This window comes from Kryptolebias marmoratus, linkage group LG18 (genome assembly GCF_001649575.2).
Source record: "Kryptolebias marmoratus isolate JLee-2015 linkage group LG18, ASM164957v2, whole genome shotgun sequence".
NCBI lineage: Eukaryota > Metazoa > Chordata > Actinopteri > Cyprinodontiformes > Rivulidae > Kryptolebias > Kryptolebias marmoratus.
Window position 1 is genome coordinate 5,140,760 of NC_051447.1, and position 17,570 is coordinate 5,158,329.

At 39.0% G+C, this 17,570-nt stretch overlaps 1 protein-coding gene across 2 annotated transcripts in view; it reads right to left on the reverse strand.

Annotated features, from left to right (window-relative positions):
* Positions 1–17,570, reverse strand: part of tmtc1 (transmembrane O-mannosyltransferase targeting cadherins 1) — a 42,447-nt gene that overhangs the window by 5,804 nt on the left and 19,073 nt on the right. The window contains exons 6-17 of one of the 2 annotated variants that reach the window (XM_017432590.3): positions 17,282–17,385; positions 15,021–15,210; positions 13,669–13,790; positions 12,517–12,684; positions 10,258–10,371; positions 8,824–8,967; positions 8,370–8,478; positions 5,932–6,034; positions 4,282–4,417; positions 1,760–1,904; positions 1,519–1,656; positions 173–295 (exon numbers count right to left, since the gene is read on the reverse strand). In XM_017432590.3, coding sequence (XP_017288079.2) covers positions 173–295; positions 1,519–1,656; positions 1,760–1,904; positions 4,282–4,417; positions 5,932–6,034; positions 8,370–8,478; positions 8,824–8,967; positions 10,258–10,371; positions 12,517–12,684; positions 13,669–13,790; positions 15,021–15,210; positions 17,282–17,385 — 1,596 coding nt within the window. The remainder of the gene's footprint in view (positions 1–172; positions 296–1,518; positions 1,657–1,759; positions 1,905–4,281; positions 4,418–5,931; positions 6,035–8,369; positions 8,479–8,823; positions 8,968–10,257; positions 10,372–12,516; positions 12,685–13,668; positions 13,791–15,020; positions 15,211–17,281; positions 17,386–17,570) is intronic. The other variant, XM_037981213.1, reaches the window with a different exon arrangement.

Here is a 17,570-nt window from a genome sequence, read left to right on the forward strand (position 1 = left end):
AACGTGAGCATGCAAGGTGGTGTGTGATATACATCCCTTACATGAACGCTAGTTTCATGTGTGTCCCAGTATGCCAAACCTCAGAACTAAGGTGACAAAAGAAGGTGGAAAAACACGAGAGTGAATTAATAAGAGGGAAAAGGACAGCAGTAGAAGGAGCAGCAGGTTTTACCTCAAAGGCTTGGTCCAGCTGGTTCATCTCTCTCAGCTGGTTTCCTTTGGAGAAATACAGCTCTGCTCTAACAGTCAGATCACCGGGATTTTGCTGCAAGGCCATGTCCAGGGCATGGAGAGCCTGGCACAGACACACACCATCAGCACACACAGATCAACACACAGGTTTAATTTGTACCTTTTTTTGTGCTGTCCCTACTTAAATAAACTTACATGGAAACAAACAAACCAATAAACCTACAGTCTCTCCAGCATCCTTATTCTGACTGCTGATCTTTTTATTGGCAGTGAATATCTCCTCTGTTAAAACCTCTGATGCCTTTCAACACCAAATTTATAATCCAAATGATTGTCCGACACACTTGATCAGACTGAACAGCAAATACGTTTTGTTAACACCGTAAATATGCGTTTGTGTGGAATAAGAGGGCAAAAAGGCGAGTACCAACAAGCACAAGTGCACAGAAAAGAGCAGAAGGATGAGTGGCAGCTGCTCTGCAATAACCAGCAACTGATTCGTTTCCACGGTAACCGCAGGAGTGTTAGCTGACGACTGCTGAGCTATTAATCATTCATGACTGAAACTGTCTAAAACCGGGTTCCTACTCAACTTCCATTTTGAAATTTCATATTTTCCCAGTCTATTAATGTAAAAAAAAATGTGCCAATTTTTGAGCCATTCTTGACTGCAGAACATCTGTAAATTTGTTGTGAAACTTTATACAGCTGTGGTTTTATCATCTGAATGAATGAAAAATAATTTGGATCTTTGCCTCCTGTCTTTAGAACAAGTTCATCACACTGATGTCATTAGACCTCTTGCAGCTCTAATAAATTTGATGCAACAGGAAAAAAAAAAAAGCCATCACATGCTACATTTATTTTAGCTGATAGCAGCTGCATATTTTTAGCTACCTAAAAACCTGTAAACCTGAGTTTCTTCATGTGTCTGGATCTTCAATCAGAAACCTAAAAACTAAGGTACTGATGGCTAAAACATTAAATATGCAGCTTGATGTGATACCTAAACCGAAAGTGAACCTTATTATGACTATGTCCATCTTTTTATATAAAATTATTGTGAAAAACACCCTCCAATTTAAACAATTTTTAGAAAATTAGATGTTTTTTTGTTTTTTTTTTTAAACGCAAAAGGAAACAGTGTCTAAAAGAAATGATTTTCCAAACTCTGTTTGCTTTTTTCCAGACTTATCCAGGCTAGGAAAACACTACAACCAAATTCCAGTCTTTTTCATACTTTTCAAGGCTGTGTAGGAACCCTGCTAAAACTCCAGTATGGCATTTGAATCTTGGAGGAAAAGTAACACAAAAACACACAGCCACCTCTGAGTAGTTCCCGCACTTGCTGTAGATGGCAGAGAGGAGGCGATAACATTCGATACAGCTGCCTTCTCTGGATATGATGTCCAAGGTCATCTTCTCTGCTTCCGAGTTGAGGTCAGCCATGGCCAAAACCTGAGCCTGGAAAAAGAAAAATCCCAACTTTTAAAAGTATGTCAGTATGATCTGACAGAGGTTGATTTGGTAAAGAAGACAAAGAATAAGTGTGTGTGTGTGAGCTCACCAAAGCTAACCAGACTTCAGTGCTGTCTGGCTGCAGAGCTGAAGCCTCTCTGTACACCTGCAGAGCTTCCTCATAGCGCCCTGTGTTATAGTACAGCGCTCCAAGGGGAGTCAGGATGTCTACTTTCCTGGTCACCTGCAGGGCCCTGCAGGCAGACGTCAGATGTCTTTAAAGATCTACAGCACACCGATCTGTCTGCAGTCAAACATCAACTAAATGACTTATATATTCTTAATGCATATTCACTGACAGAAGATGTAAAGATTCAAGGGGAGCCAGAGGCCCTTGCAGCTAAAAATATGCAGCTGGCATCAACTAAAATGGATGTAGAGTTTTTTCTGTGGCATCAAATATATTAGAGTTGCAGGAGGTCTAATGACATCAATGTGATGAACTTGTTCTAAAGACAGGAGGCAAAGATCTTCATTATTTTACAAAAAGTTGTTACTTATTTGTCATCTATTGTTACAATGACAGCAGACCTGTTGTGTGTTAATCCAGCATGAACTGACAAACTTGCATAGACTTTCTTGTAATGACCTGAACAAGAGCCTGAGGGACTGAGTGAAGGATGCTCTGTGATGGTCCCAACTCTTTGATTGGAGTATCACCGAAGCATGAGTCATTTTCCACCAACAATTACGTTATCATTCTGCAACATTGCTACTGAGATGATCCCCTCTTTAAACCACTGTTGGCTGTTTACACATAAACCAATCAAACTAGCCACGACATGTTACCATTTGTGCATACACACATCAAAACCCCATCAGTGTGCCGTTTATCACTTCACACGTACTTGCCAACTCAGTTCTGTGACTACCTCAGTCTCAGAACCATATTAGTGGTGGATCAACTTCAGCCCTAAACATACAGCCAGAGCTACAATGGAACGGTTCAGATCAGGCCTATTTAACTAATTACTTGAGGAACGAATATGGCCTTTTTAATTTTTTTGGACCCCACAAAGTTGCCAGAATCCCAAACTAATTTGTCTGAATGTTGAAAATATGCAAACCGTACTGTATCTGAGCTACTTCCTTGAGTGTTATATAAAGCTAGCAGAAGTTTGCCTCTGTCAAACAGACAGTCGGTGATAAAACATGACAATGGAGAGAGGAGGGGTGGATAAACATGTGCACTTGTAAACAGCTGTCTGATTGACCATTCGTTTGACCTGTGCAAAAAGTAGTAAGACCGCAGTACAAAAAGAAGACAACAGCATAAGTTGTATTAGCTAAACTCAGTAGAAGAGTCAAGATATCTTTTTAAAGCTAAAAAGATCAAAAGTAGATTTAGAAATGTGTTTCAGAGCTGCCAGGGAGATCTTCAACTCACACTCCCAAGAAAGTTTTTCAAAAGTCCTGGGGGAGGTTAGAAACATGGAATCTGAATGGGCCATGTTCAGGGTCTTCATTGGAACTGGAGAACTCCTTAGTGGACACTGGAGGTCACAGAGGCCAGCAAGCTAATAGATGACTACTTTAGGGCTTGGATGTCCTAGAAGTCTCCTGAAGTACAGGTACATGATTGCCAGAAGGACTGTAGCTTCTATTGTTGCAGAAGCAAAAACGGTTCATACTGTAGTGATTGAGGATATTGTCAAACGGTGGAAAGAACACTTTAAGGATCTCTTTAATCTGGTCACTATATCCACCTTTCAGGAGCCTCTTATCAGTCTCGTATCATGGCAGAAGTCACAAAGATAATTAAAATGTTCCCTGGTGGCAGGGCGCCAGGTGGTGGATGAGATTCGCCCTGAGATGCTGAAGACTCTAGACATTGTGGGGCTGTCATGATTGACACTTCTCTTCAATGTTGCATGGAGGACTGGGACAACACCTGGGGAGTGGCAGAACAGGGTGACGGTCTCCAGTTTTAAAAAAGGAAACTAGAGAGTGTGTTCCAACTATCGAGGGACCACACCACTCAGACCTGCCCCCCCATGGCAAATTTACTCCATGGTGTCAGAAGGGAGGTTCCAACCTCTTGATGGATCTTAGATTCAGGAGGAGCAGTGTGGCTTTTGTTCTGGTTGTGGAACTGTGGACCAGATCTTTACTCTTGTAGAGTTCCTAACGGGGTAATGGGAGTTTTACTGTCCAGTCAACGTGTTTTGTGGAGAAAGCTTACAACAAACTGAGGCATTCTGCGAGGGGGAACTGCAAAAGTACGGAGTACCGGGATCTATAAGGTTGTAAATGCATGTTTCTTGTGCTGTGAGTCGCAAATCACCAAACAAGAAACATTATTATTTTAATATCATTATTTTAGATGAATGTACTGTATTGTTGATAAGGTACAGGAAATAATAACCATTGTTGGAAAAATACTGGATCAGTTTAACAGAGCAGACTGTAATTTGGTCTGAGCTAGGGCCTCTTTAAACTTTGAGAATCTGCCCCTTATTAAGTCTCTACACTGTTTTGTTCCCCTCGCTAGAACAGGTGATACAAAAAAATATCCAGTAACTGTTTTTACCTCAAAAAAAAAAAAAAAAAAAAAAAAGCTACTTGTCCTACCTCTTGTACCAAGACTCAGCTTCTTTGTTTTCATTGAACGATCGCAAAAGACGACCCAAGTTCACCATAGCAACGTAATGTTCTGGTTTAAGTCGTATTGCTTCCTGGTAGTGGGCAGCAGCCAGGTGGCCTTCTCCTGGAGAGAGGAAGAGCGCAGACAGAGAAAACAGACTGATACAAATCAGACCTTTTAGTCACTGTATGGAGTTCAACAAGATTATCCTTCAGGCAAGATAGATAAACAGAAAATATAATTAAATAAACATAACAGAAAATGAAAACAACATTTAAAAGTTGCACAAGGTATATATTGAATTTGTATTATTGTGCTCTTGAGGTAGACAACTTTCTGATAAATAAATGATACAAACAAAATTTGCAGTTAGTGCAGGTTTGCATTCAACACAGTTCTGTTAGTCCTGGACTCGATGCACCTGTAGCACCTTCCGGCACGCAGCAGGTCAAAAAGTTGCATCAGTGCAAACTGTCCTTGGTAACGTTTTTTACTCTAGTGGGGTCATCAGGATGGGGAGAGGGTGGCCAATGATTTTCTGTGCTGTGTTAACCACTTACTGCAGTCTCTTCCTGTCTGCTTCAGTGCAGTTGATATACCACACAGGGATGCAGAACGTCAGCACGCTCCTTAAACAGGATCTGTAGAAGGTCACCACAGCTCTCTATCCAGCTTGTCTTTTCAGAGCACTCTCATTAAGTATAGATGCTGCTAGGTCTTCCTGGTGACTTTGGTAATATTGTTATACCAGGAAAGATCTGTCTAGATGAGGGTACCAAGACACCTGAAGGTGTTGACCCTCTCTACAAAGTCACCGTTTTAAAGGGTGAGTGAGGTCAGCCCCGTTCGTCCTGAAGTCAACAATGATTTCTTTAGCTTTTGTGAATTCAAAAAAGGTTAAAAACAAAAACAACTGGACCTCTATTCTGTAGTTGAAGATGTTTCGCTTCTCATCCGAGGAGTTTTCTCAATTCAGAAACAGAGAGTGTGGAGTTGAGCTTTTAAAGCCGAGATGTGATGTAAGCTGGATTGCTTGCAAATTGTTCTCACTCTCCTAACAATAGAGGCTCATTAGGGTCCTTGTTTGTCTGACTCACTGAGGGGCCACTCTGGTCACATGAGTGCAGGTGTTGCTTGGGGTGAAACTGACTGGGGATCAGGTCTAAAGCTCCTTTATATGTTTTTGAAAGCTGGAATCTGAGACCTCCTCCTCTGTTTAATGTTGGTTTCTCCTTTTTGACATAGATGGCTTCCTTTACCCCCCTCTCAAACCATCTGCCTTCTCAATCCAAAATATGAACATTTTGGTCCTCAAAGGGATGTCCCTTTGACATCTACACTGGCCATAGAAAACACTTTACAGGGTTAGGGTTAGTTATTGTCTTGTCCTATCAATTATCTGTGTTATTTGAAGAATAATTATATTATGAAAACCCCATTTTGCAACTTTTGGGATTCAACAGTCCTGCTACTGACAGCTTGATGTGGGGTCTAGGTGGAGTTCCAGCGCCTCAGGGAGTTAGGGATATTTGTCAACAGAAGGTAAACTGATTCAACATTAGAGGTGTAGTCAAAATACAGTGGCTGATTATTTAGTCACTCTACCCAGGACCAGAAAGATCCAAGATTTAACTCACCTGTGTCCACCAGAAATACTCCATAGTTGTTGTGAAGGTCGGAGCTGTCTGGACAGTTTTCTATACCTTTTAAATACACTTCCTTTGCATCAGCAAAGTGTTTCTGTGAGCAAACAGAAATGACAATACAATGTTAACAAGAAGAATGACTAAGAAACACTACTGTACAACTGGCTCCTGTAACAACCTCCAGGGAAAACGAGTGGATTTAAATCTATTAGTAGTAGTCTTTTTTTTTTTTTTTTTAAAAAGGACAATATTTTTTACTTTATTTTAGCAAATTTAACTTTCTCTTTTAAAGAGCTTTGACTTGTAAATAAGTAGAATTAAAACCCAAACCATACACACTGATTGTGTGCATTTCACCTCATTTATTTCCAGCAAATAAAGCCTCTCACGTTCTATCAGGTGTTTTGGTAAAAAATAATTCCATCATAATCAAAATAACAAGATACAGTTTAAATAAACTTATATTAAGAGAAATATTTGTTGAAAAAACACACAAGTCACTGTGTAATGTAGGCAGCTGCAGGCATAAAAGACAAGGAAGAAAAGAACAATTGTTACTTTTGTTGTCGTTCAAAACTACTTTTAAATGGCTTTAAATTAAAATGTGGACTATAGTATCAATTTAAGATGAACCAAAAAAGTTTTGAAGCAACAACAAAAAAAAAAAAAACACTAAATAAGGTGGTTCATTTGCGCTTTCTGAAAGTCTAATTTATAAGACAATAATAGACAGCCAAATATAAATAAATACAATAGGCCACAATTTTTATAACAATCAGTAACAATCAGACAAAATGCTGCAGCACCACAAAACGTTTTTCTTCATGGATCAGCTGTGGAGTTAATCAGCTTCATGAGACGTTAAGAGCTGATAGTTGATTGCAAAACAGCAGACATAAACACTAACTGTGCAACAAATTAAACAAATATACTTAATTTATTTATATTACTGTTATAAGATCAGCACTACAAAGTGTAGGAGCTGAGGTAGCTGCAGCAAACATACAGGTGATACCAGATATTTACATACACTGTATGAAAATACAGAAACATTTTTCTCACTGTCTGACATTAAATCAGACTTAGCTTCAGTTAATTATTTGCAGGCACCAAGTTAATGAAGTTAACTGGAGGCACACCTGGGAATACATTTTAAGGCACACCTAAAACACTCTGCTTCTTTGGTGACATCATGGGAAAAATCTAACAAATCAGCCAAGATATCAGGAAGAGAATCGCCGACTTCCACAACTCTTGTTCATCCTCGAGTACAATTTCCAGATGTCTGAAAGTGTCTCGTTCATCTGCCTAAACAATTATACACAAGTAGAAACACCATAGGAGCATCCTGCCATCTGGCAGCACAGGAAGGAGACGGGTTCTGTGTTCCTGAGATGTATTGGTGTGAAATGTGCTAATCAACCCCCAAAAATACGCAAAATACATTGTGAAGATGCTGCTGAAACTGGTTATAAAGTGGCGTTATCCACAAAGAAACAAGTTCTGCAACAACAGACTGAAAGGCCACTCAGCGAGGAAGAAGCCATTACTTCGAATGCAACATAAAAAAAAGCCAGATTACAGTTTGCAAATGCAAATGAAAAGGGGGTAAGCTTGAGAACACCATCCCAACTGTGAAATACGAGGGTTGTGGGGATTTTTTCTGCAGGAGGGACTGATGCAATACAAAATGGACAGCATCATGAGGAAAGAACATGATGTGGAAATTTTGAAGCAGCATCTCAAGACATCAGCCAGGAAGTTAAAGCTTGGCTACAAATGGGTCTTCAAATGGACAATGACCCTCAGCATGCTGCCACATCAGTTAGAAAGTGGCTTAAGGAGAACTAAGTCAATGTTTTGGAGCTTCTATCACAAAGCCCTGATCTCAGTCCCATATCAATTCTGTGGACAGAACTGAAAAGACATTTGTGAGCAACGCTGCCAACAAACCTGACTCAGTTCCACCAGTTCTGTCAGGAGGAATGGGTCAAAATTCCAGCAAACTATTGTGAGAAGCAAAACATTTGACCCAAGTCATAGAGTTTAGAGGCAATGCTACCAAAAACTAGGAAAATGGATGTAAACTTGTGACTTTAAAGAAACTAATATGTTTCTTAAAAAAAAAAAGTCTGTTTCTCATTATTTGGGAATTTACCAAATAGAAAGAAGTTGGAGAATCCTGACTGACCTAAAACAGGAAAGGTTTAGTCTGATTTAATGTCAGACAGCGAGAAAAGTAAAATAGTTGTCTTTTTATAAAATGTATGTTAACATCTAATTTTAGCCGTATATTGCCAGTCATCAGTTATTGGAAATGGAAAAGATTTTAGCCTATCACTCAATCCTAGTTGCAAAATTTGATCACAAGTGTGTGACGGGGAAAAAAAAAGCCTGCCAGTCCCTCAGTCTGTTTCTGGATGTTTTACCTGCTCAGCATAGAGTGATGCCAAACTGGAGTAAGCATCAGCAAAATGTGGACCATAGCGTATGGAGTCCTTCAATAGAGCCTCAGCCTCATTTTCCTTCCCCTGAGACCTGGGGCACAGAATAACCATCAACATTTTCATCATCAGCACTATCACTACTATAGTACGTCACTGGTACTACATACCAGTGACCAGTTTCAATACCTGACTAATTAAGATATTTGAATAAATAATTGACTGCCAAAATAATCATCAGTTGTAGTCCTAGGGGAAAACGCAACATCAAATACTGTAGTGCTTACAGTTGACTTTGTGTCATGTTGTACAAGATGTAAGAATAGATTAATACTGTTTATCATAGACATAAGTTCATGAATAATAACATTTTTTTTTTTGTGTTTAGAGGTGAGACCATCACGCTGACTCATAAACAGCCTTTTAGTGTGCGTCTTACTTGAGGAGGTTTCCCAGGTTAAACAGAGCCCGGTTATGTTGAGGGCTGATATCCAGCGCTTTCCGATAGTAACGCTCAGCCTCCTCTTGGCTGCGCGTCAGGGTGCCCAGGTTGTTCATGGCACTGGCGTGACGGGGGAATAACCTGTCAGCAAAGGAGCGGAGGATGGTATATTTAAACAATAATTTTCATTTCATGATGCAACTCTAAATCTTTGAGTTGACAAAGAAAAACGGTAACAAAACTAGCAGTGAAATGTAATGTTTTTCTTGGTAAAAACATTAAATATTTTACTTTAAATACATATTTGCTTTTTTTAAAACAGATGAAAAAATAGATAAAAAATATTCATTATTCTCAGATTTCTAAAACTTTTTATTTCTAGTTATGAGGAATAAAGAAGAGCTGAATGTAAGCTAATGTGTGCTGGAAAGCCAATAAGCTGTTACTGGTTTAGATGCAGTTTAGGGCTGTTCAACTGTATATATGGTAACCAGTAGATAAGATGGACATTTATTGCATTGTAAAAAAATGTTTTTATAAAAGAAATGTAGTCATGGTAAAAAATAAAAATGGATCAAAATGCACTGATAAACGGATCACGTGTGAGCAGCTCTATAAAAGCAGGAGTTTGCCTTTTTGTTTCAAATCAGCTGTGTAGAAAAGATCCACACTAGCGGAGGGAAACAAGGCATGCCCAGTATGGCAAACAGTTATGTCATATAATCAGCACTTTGAAACATTTCATGGCAGGTATATTATTTGGTATCCCTGATGTGAGAGTCCTTTTTCCCACACTAGCACACAGCGAGAGCTTCACATTTTATAATAGGTCACAAAAGTATTAATCCATTTTGGTTATTTTTTCTGTTTTGCTGTCTGACATGGAATTTATGTTGATTTTTTTTTAAAGCATTAAAAACACACAGGTCTGAGACAAAGTTGTGCAGAAGTACAGATCAGGGTTGGGTTATAAAATATATCCCAGAACCCTGAACATCCCACAGAACTCCATTAAATCCATTATTAGGAAAAGGAAAGATGATGCCACCACAGCAAACCTGCCTAGAGAGGGTCGTCCACCAAAACTCACAGAGGAGGAGGAGGAAACTCACATCTAGGAGGCTAAAGGTAATCCTAATCCAGCTATTTGATGGGAGGATCTGTCCATAGGACTGCTAGAAGCTGTACAGAACTGGGCTTCATAGAAGAATGGCAGGAAAAAGACACTTATTAAAGAAAAAAAGGGCTGGACTATTGGACTATCTGTAAATACTGTGTGCATCAAAGCCAAGACTCGTCTTCCACAGACTGAGGTTTGCTCAGGCTGAGCTGTTGAACTCAACTATTCGTCCAAGTTGACCCCTGGGTTTTCCAATACTGTGTCTGGTTTCTCGAGGAGGACCTACATTCATTTTCTGTTGGCGATCTCACCTGAGGGCGATGTTGTAGTGATATATGGCTTCCTGGTGTCGGCTGTTGTCTTTCAGAAAGTTGGCATAGTTGTAGTGGACTTTGGCATTGTGAGGCAGAGTCTGGATACCAGAACTGAAAACAATAAAAAGGACAAAGGAGAATGATGCTTTGTTGTAAGATGAAAATTGTTGCACGAACATTTGAGCAAATTCAGATGAAAAAAAAACAAAAAACCATCCCCTTTTAGACAAGACTTCTATTTTAAATGCAGGGCATTCTTTTTTTTTTCCAGGTGGAGGTGTGTAAAATACTTAGCAGCAGACTGTGAATCTTGGTACAAAGAGTCACAGAATATTCCTGAAAAACAGTGAAAAAATACAGTATGCTCACAATGAATTTCATTCAGATTCAAGGGCTGGAACTTTTTAGGGCACCCCAAAAGCTGAACTTCCTAATAAAACTTAAAAGCCCTAACCTCTGAGGTCATTTTATCACAGTATTAAGGGTTTAGTGTTTAATTATTACTGATGCTGATTTAGAAAAAAGGGATTTTTCTGCTCAGAATGTTCAAGTTCTCTTTTTAAAAACTACTGTAGCTTATTACTGAGGTCCAGTATAACGTTTCAAAATGCGTCATTAATTTTGCTCTTTACTCGCTCTACTCTTCACGTTTGTATTTGTAATTATTTCTATCATTAACCTTTTTTTCCTTCCCATAAAAGCTACATCTTAACCAATCTTCTGTGTTCGTCTGTGTCTGATTTCTGTCCTCTCAAACCCCAGCTGGCCTAGACCTGATCCTGGTTCTGTTGGAGGTTTCCTGTTGAAAGGGAGTTTTTCCTTTCCACTGTCACCAATGTGCTGCTCAGGATGGGAGACTGCAATGAAGTGAAGACTCAACGCAATCTGCCAGTGTCCTTTGACTAATTGGCATTTTATAATGTACTGTATGTTACTGTTCTGTATTTTAATACAGTTTGAACTGAATGGATTTGAATTAGATATATCATTTGGACTTATTTTTCTTTTGTACAGTGTCCTGAGATCACTTTTGTTATAAATAGGCACTATATACTTACTTTGAACTTAACTGAATCTTTTAAACTTTATCTTGGAAGCTGACAGTTTTCAGTTTTTTAAAAATTTTATTATTTTTTTAATCTCGTACCTTCAGTTTTTTCCAACAGCAGGATTTCTCCTGTTTCTGTGTTTTTAGATATCTTTACATCTCTGAGACCACATTGACACAAAGTCACAAGCGTGAGTAAATAGTTTGCACCAATTCCAATCGCATATAATCACAATGTTATATCTCGAAAGTCACGCTCCAATTTTCCCAGGTTAACCTTTATCAGTCAGACCCTTTGCTCCTGATTTAAGGTGATGCCTCCTCCAGCCTCCAACTCTTTGTTCGTCAGCAGTTCTATCTGGGTCATACACCAACTGAAGAATAGGGAAGGCTCCCACTTTTCACACCACGCAGCACCACAGAAACACTCAATAAGTCCACGTTATACCATCAGCTAAACAATAGTTCCACCTCCGAATGTTTCAAGACCAAAAATACATAAATAAAAATTAGGAGCAGTCACCCCCCAGGGGTCACATTCCACAGTCTGAGAACCACTGGCATAAAGTGACAACTGAAGCAATAAAAGGTTTTATTAGTAATTTTTTAACTTCTTAGAGGGATGTTTTATAAGTACATATACGTATGTGAGGTTTCAGGAGTAAAACTGGACTGAGAAAAACGGAGCAAAGGGTGTAAATGCAAAACTTCCAATCTTAAATCTGACTGAAATGTACTGAGACCATAGGCTGACACTATCAGTATCTTAACTGTGCTATGCAGGCGGTCAGAACAATCCCAGTTTGAAGTACACAAGTGAAAGTTTCATTAAAGAAATGTCTAAGAAACCAAACTGCCCAAACAGGGACAGCAGAAGAGAGAATTTTTACCATCTGAAACAAGCCAAACTCAACATTTCTCATTAAATGAAAGGCCCAGGATTCTTGGAGGAATATGCCCACCATTTTCCTGCCCCCTCACACTCACACAGGCAAGAACAATTAACATATACGATTATAAACTGAGATAGAGTGGTGGGATTATGTCACTATAGCTAACTGCAGTGAAGCTAACAGTAAGTTATAGTTTGCAGTGAAAATGACCAGTTAAACTAAAGGTTTTTCTAGCAAAAGCACGGATAACGAGTATTTGTGTGTGAAAACATCAATTCTGAAAGTTGCCAAAGTCCTGAGAACTAACAGACTTACAGAAAAAGGGCCTCCCTGGAGTGCCAGACTTTGTTCTGTTGAACAGTTTTCCAGGAGAAGAGCAGGAGCAGGAGGAACATGGAGCCACTGAGGAGCACGGTGCCCCAGCGACCCGCCACTGAACACAGCCGACCAAAACCATGAGCCACCAGGATACAGTAACCCATGCTGCAGGAGTGGCAAACGAGTGGAATCCAGGAAGGGTGGAGGGAAAAAAGAAATGAACGTGAAGTGAAAAAGATTACTTTAGTGTTGGCACACATTTCTGTGGCACATAATCAAATAAATAAAATCACATTTACAAGTTGACCAAAGTGCTGTACAATAAAGACCACAGCCATAAAAACACTGAAATGAAAACATTCTAATAAATTTAAAACAAAAAACACATAAAAATACAAAAAAAGAAAGTAAAAAAGACAGTTTACTTCAAAAGTCCAATGCATTAATTGCAACTAGAGAAATAATATTTTTTGTGAAAATGCAGTAAGAATGCTGTAGATGAAGTAACAGATACTCAAATCAGCCAAACAATAGCCAAAAGCTAAAATTAGCAAGCAGTAGCTACAAGCTAAACAGATGAAAACTGTAGCTGTTGTTGTTTTGCTTTCGGCTGCTCCCTTCTGCAGGGGTAGCCACAGAAAGCAAACTCGAATGGTAGATTTTGGCAGTTGTTTTACGCCGGATGCCCTTCCTGACGCAACCTGGGCTCAAACCTGCGGCCTCAGGATTACGAGAGCACATTACTGACCACTGAGCTACCAAGGCCCCTACCAGAATTGTAGCCTAAAGCTAAAACTAGCAAAACCCTACATAAGCAATAAATACTAGAACTGCACACAGTTGTCGTGGGGGTCCAAGCCCCTTGATGCATTCATTGTAGCCATTTTTGTGTTGGCTAATGTCAATTAGCTGCGGTGGCCATCTTGATTAGGGTTGACACCAAAAGTTAATCAGTTTTAGACTTACTTTATGAGAGTTTCATTAAAATTTCTCCACTGGTTCATGAGATATTTTGCAAAAGGTACAGACAAACAAACGCACACGGGCAAAAACATTATTGCTCTGCCTTTGCCTTCGTCAGTGGCCGATAATTACTGATTCAGCATAATGTTGTGTTGTTCACAATCTGACATATAGACTTCTTCTCACCTGGGCATGTAAAGAACCCTCTCAGCCACAACAAATCCCACCCTGAAGAAAAAATTTGTAGCAGGAATGAAAGGAAACACCAGGAACAACAGTCCCACCAACACCTCCCTGTTCTCATGCCACTGGGGAAAAGAAAAGGACAAACACGAACACGTTCACACCAACAACACGAGACAAAACAGGTTTTTATTAAAGTCAAAAGACTTCAAGTCCAACTGCTACAAAGAGAAAGGCTGAGAAGTTTAATGAGTAGTACGATACATACTCAGCAGCTGTACCCAATTTGTGTTGACTATTAACAATTTGTTACAAACAAATGAGTAAATCAAACTACAGTTCATTTCATTCACAACAGTAATGTCTGGTTTTATTCAATCCATCATATATTGTCTGCTGTCTCCTCTCGCATGTTTTTCTCACAAAGGTTGGGTTTACTTGAACAAACAGGATTCAGTGGCCCCTCACTGGGAGTCTGAAATGTTTCACTAAAGGTAGTATCTCACTGGGCTACAACCTTTGGAAACCAGTTGGCCAAACAAAATTGCAGGAAAATTGCCACAATAGTCAAATTTGCAGTCAACCTGCAGTCAAATTTGCAGTCAAATTTACGGTCACCTGCAGTCTCATTAAATTCTGGCTGTAACCAAGTGACCAGCAAGCCTTACAGCTGCGTTTTTGCGAATTTTTTTAAATCCCGACATTTTTGTGTGCACTGCTTGCAAAACTGCATTGTTGGCCGTGCACATTATTTGGTGGCCCACCTCCACCCACTTTGTGCCCACGTTGGCAGTCACCCCCACATTTATGATTTAATCTGCTGGTGTACATTTTAGAAATGAAGAAAAGCAGATTTGGACCATTTCTTTTTTTTTTTTTTTTAAATAATAGTCTTTATCATCAGACTGGTTTTTACATCTACACACATTCTCTGTCAGAGGAGAGCACATGTGCAGGTGTCAATTTACAGCTCTAGCACTCTAGAGATGGGCTGGAGATGTTCATGTCGACTCTGCTTTGAGAGGAAGGTTGCTGCACAAACTTGAACAGGTTCAAAAATCAAGCGACAGGGTTGCACAGAGAAAAGTACAATAATATATTTACAAAAATATAAAAATGTTATTTAACAGATTGTTTTCTTTAGATGACTCCTCTATAAAGAAAACAATTTGCCAATTATGCCTACGGAGGTGCTAAATAAAACGGATCAAACTGTGTTTGGTAATGGATTGATTTCATTGATGAGTAAATGTTTAAATGGTTGATTTAGATATCTTCGTTCGTCGTTTTATACACCGTTCTTGAAAACCTGACATGCAACCAAGAAAAGAGGGAGCAACAACTCTGCCTCTTACCTGCAGCGAGAAGATGCAGTGCATGCTGAGAGCAACCATCACCACAGCCAGCAGCACGGTAGCAACGTTTCGCACATCACCCACAGATTCCACCAGGGAAATGCTGCCCACCTGCCAGTCATAACACAGCATGACAGGGGCCAGCAGCAGCCAAGCATTGAAGAACAGCAGGTATGAGTAGGTTAAAGTCCTGCCAGGAGGGGGGCCACACGTGTGAAGGAGTAAAAGATGGAAGAAAGACAAAAATGAAACAGAAGGGGGAAAGAATAAGAAGAATTCATTCAGCAATTTTTTTTTTATTTAAAAAGGGCTCAGATTTTAACTCAAGGATAAAAATCAACAAATGAATCAAGGTTAAATGTTAAGTTAAAGTTAGGTGTTGATTAGAACTGTGGATCTCAAACTTTTCTAATTGAGTACCACCTCAGAAAATACTGAACTCTCTAGATACCACCATCATGACAGACACGTACAGCTTATACCACTGGTTTTTAAGCTGCTTTGGTTTTAAACTCAAGTGTTTTAAGTAAACAAACTGCCCAGTCTTCTTGAATGCCTATTTCTAACCTAAAAACATTACTTCCATCTTTATCTCTTCAACAAACACAACTGGCTAGGGGAGACAGATTTTTTTCAAATCCAACTGTGATCACTTTCATATGGGGTACTAAATCAGATAAATATTCTGCACCTTAGTCGATGGGAAGCCAAGATCAAATGTAAACACTGGACAAAACAAACACGGCAGGTAATAATTTTGCCAGCTCTGACTGCACAACAACTTCAGAATGGATACACACGTGCTAACATGTGTAGCATCCATATTTATTTCCATAAACACAGCGTGCTGTGTGTGACATCACATTTTTCTTCTGCACATGCATAGTCTGTTCACACTGGAGTCTGATGACGGTCACATTTTATTTATAATGTGAACAGACACACAAAAACATCGGAAATAAGAAAAAATTGGAGTTGAGCATTAAATTGAGCAGGTAAGAGCATAATATTCGTTAAACACTTCCGGTTCTCATTGGGTGAGGCGAAGGAAATGGCATAATATTCACATGTAGATGTTTTTAGTAATGGACTTTGGTCAAATGCAGATTTTGGTACAGATGAGATGTTCTGTGTCTGAGTTACAACAATGTGTTTTTTTTTTTTGGTTAGAAGTAAAAGTTTGATTTCTAGCCCCACCTACATGCTGTGACAAAACCTTAAACTCTTCATAACTTTCAATCCTCCATGCCTTAATAGTATACTGTTTAAATTCAAGAAGAAATTGTTCAAATGTAGCTAGAAATGTCAAAAGTGGCATCAAAATAGTAACTTCAAACCAAAATGGACGAGTCCCTTTTTAGTTAAGGACATTCATGCAAGAGATTTTTTTTTGTAGTTGTTGGTGAGATTATTAAGTGTACCAGCTTTTAATTCTGTACCTCAAACTGGCTTTTGCAGTGCTTTTATTTTGAAGGTGAGTAGAAGTTCACATCAGCAGCCTCCAGTATGCGAAATAGCTCAGGAATCTATTCACTTGGAAGCAAGTTTGTAGGCGAGTTACAATCATGGGATACAGAATGTGAAGTTTTTAACAAGATATGAACTTTAAAAGTATTTATTTACTGAAGTCAGTAGCTTAGCAATGTGTTGAGTTTGTGGAGAACAGAATGTTGTTTTTAATTGAATTTATTTAGCTATATATAAAAAATTAAATTTGGGCTTTTGCTGTCAAGCAGATGTTAAATGAAGTAGAGTTTGTTTTTTGAATACAGCAAATACAATAAAAATAAATGTAGCTACGATGCAAATTAGCTACATAAGGCATAATTGGACAATAGTAATTAAACAGTCTTATGAATGTAAATTATTTCATTGACGGTTAGGGTTACAACATCATAACAAATCAGGAGAGTTTTGTTTAACATGTGACCATTGCAGCAGTGAAATCAGTAACTGCACAGGTGAATGCAGTTAGAACTGAAAGACAGGACATACACCTGCCTAACAACTCGCATTTATAAAAAAAATAAAATGTCTATGAGAGAATCGAGAGTGATTTTCAGTTTGATTTTTTTCCAGCCCTAGGTGGCTCTACAACAAAAAAAGAATTTAGGCATTACTTAATTAGTTTACACTAATTACTAAATTACCACTGAACCACACTGATTTAAAAAGGTGCCACAGAATAATAGTTGCACTGAAAATGATACAGTAACTTTTTTGTTTTTGCGACAGTGACAGTTTGTGGGTTTAACACTCACCTGGTAAGCAAATGAGGAGAGAAGGAGGCGGGATTGTCCTGCTCTGAAAATAGAGGCATGGAGCCACCCATCAGCCACAGCCTGACAGACATGATGATCACCACCTGAAAGGGGGTGGGGGGTGGGGGGTGTTGGAGCAATCCTTCAGTGCTCTGATAGATTACTGACAGAATAATGATGTCGTAAAAAAGAAATACCGATCGTCTTGAGGTAAACAGGACAAAAATTGTGTATGTCAATTTTCTTATTCTTAAACGGATGTTTATGAACATCATTAAAACATTAGTGG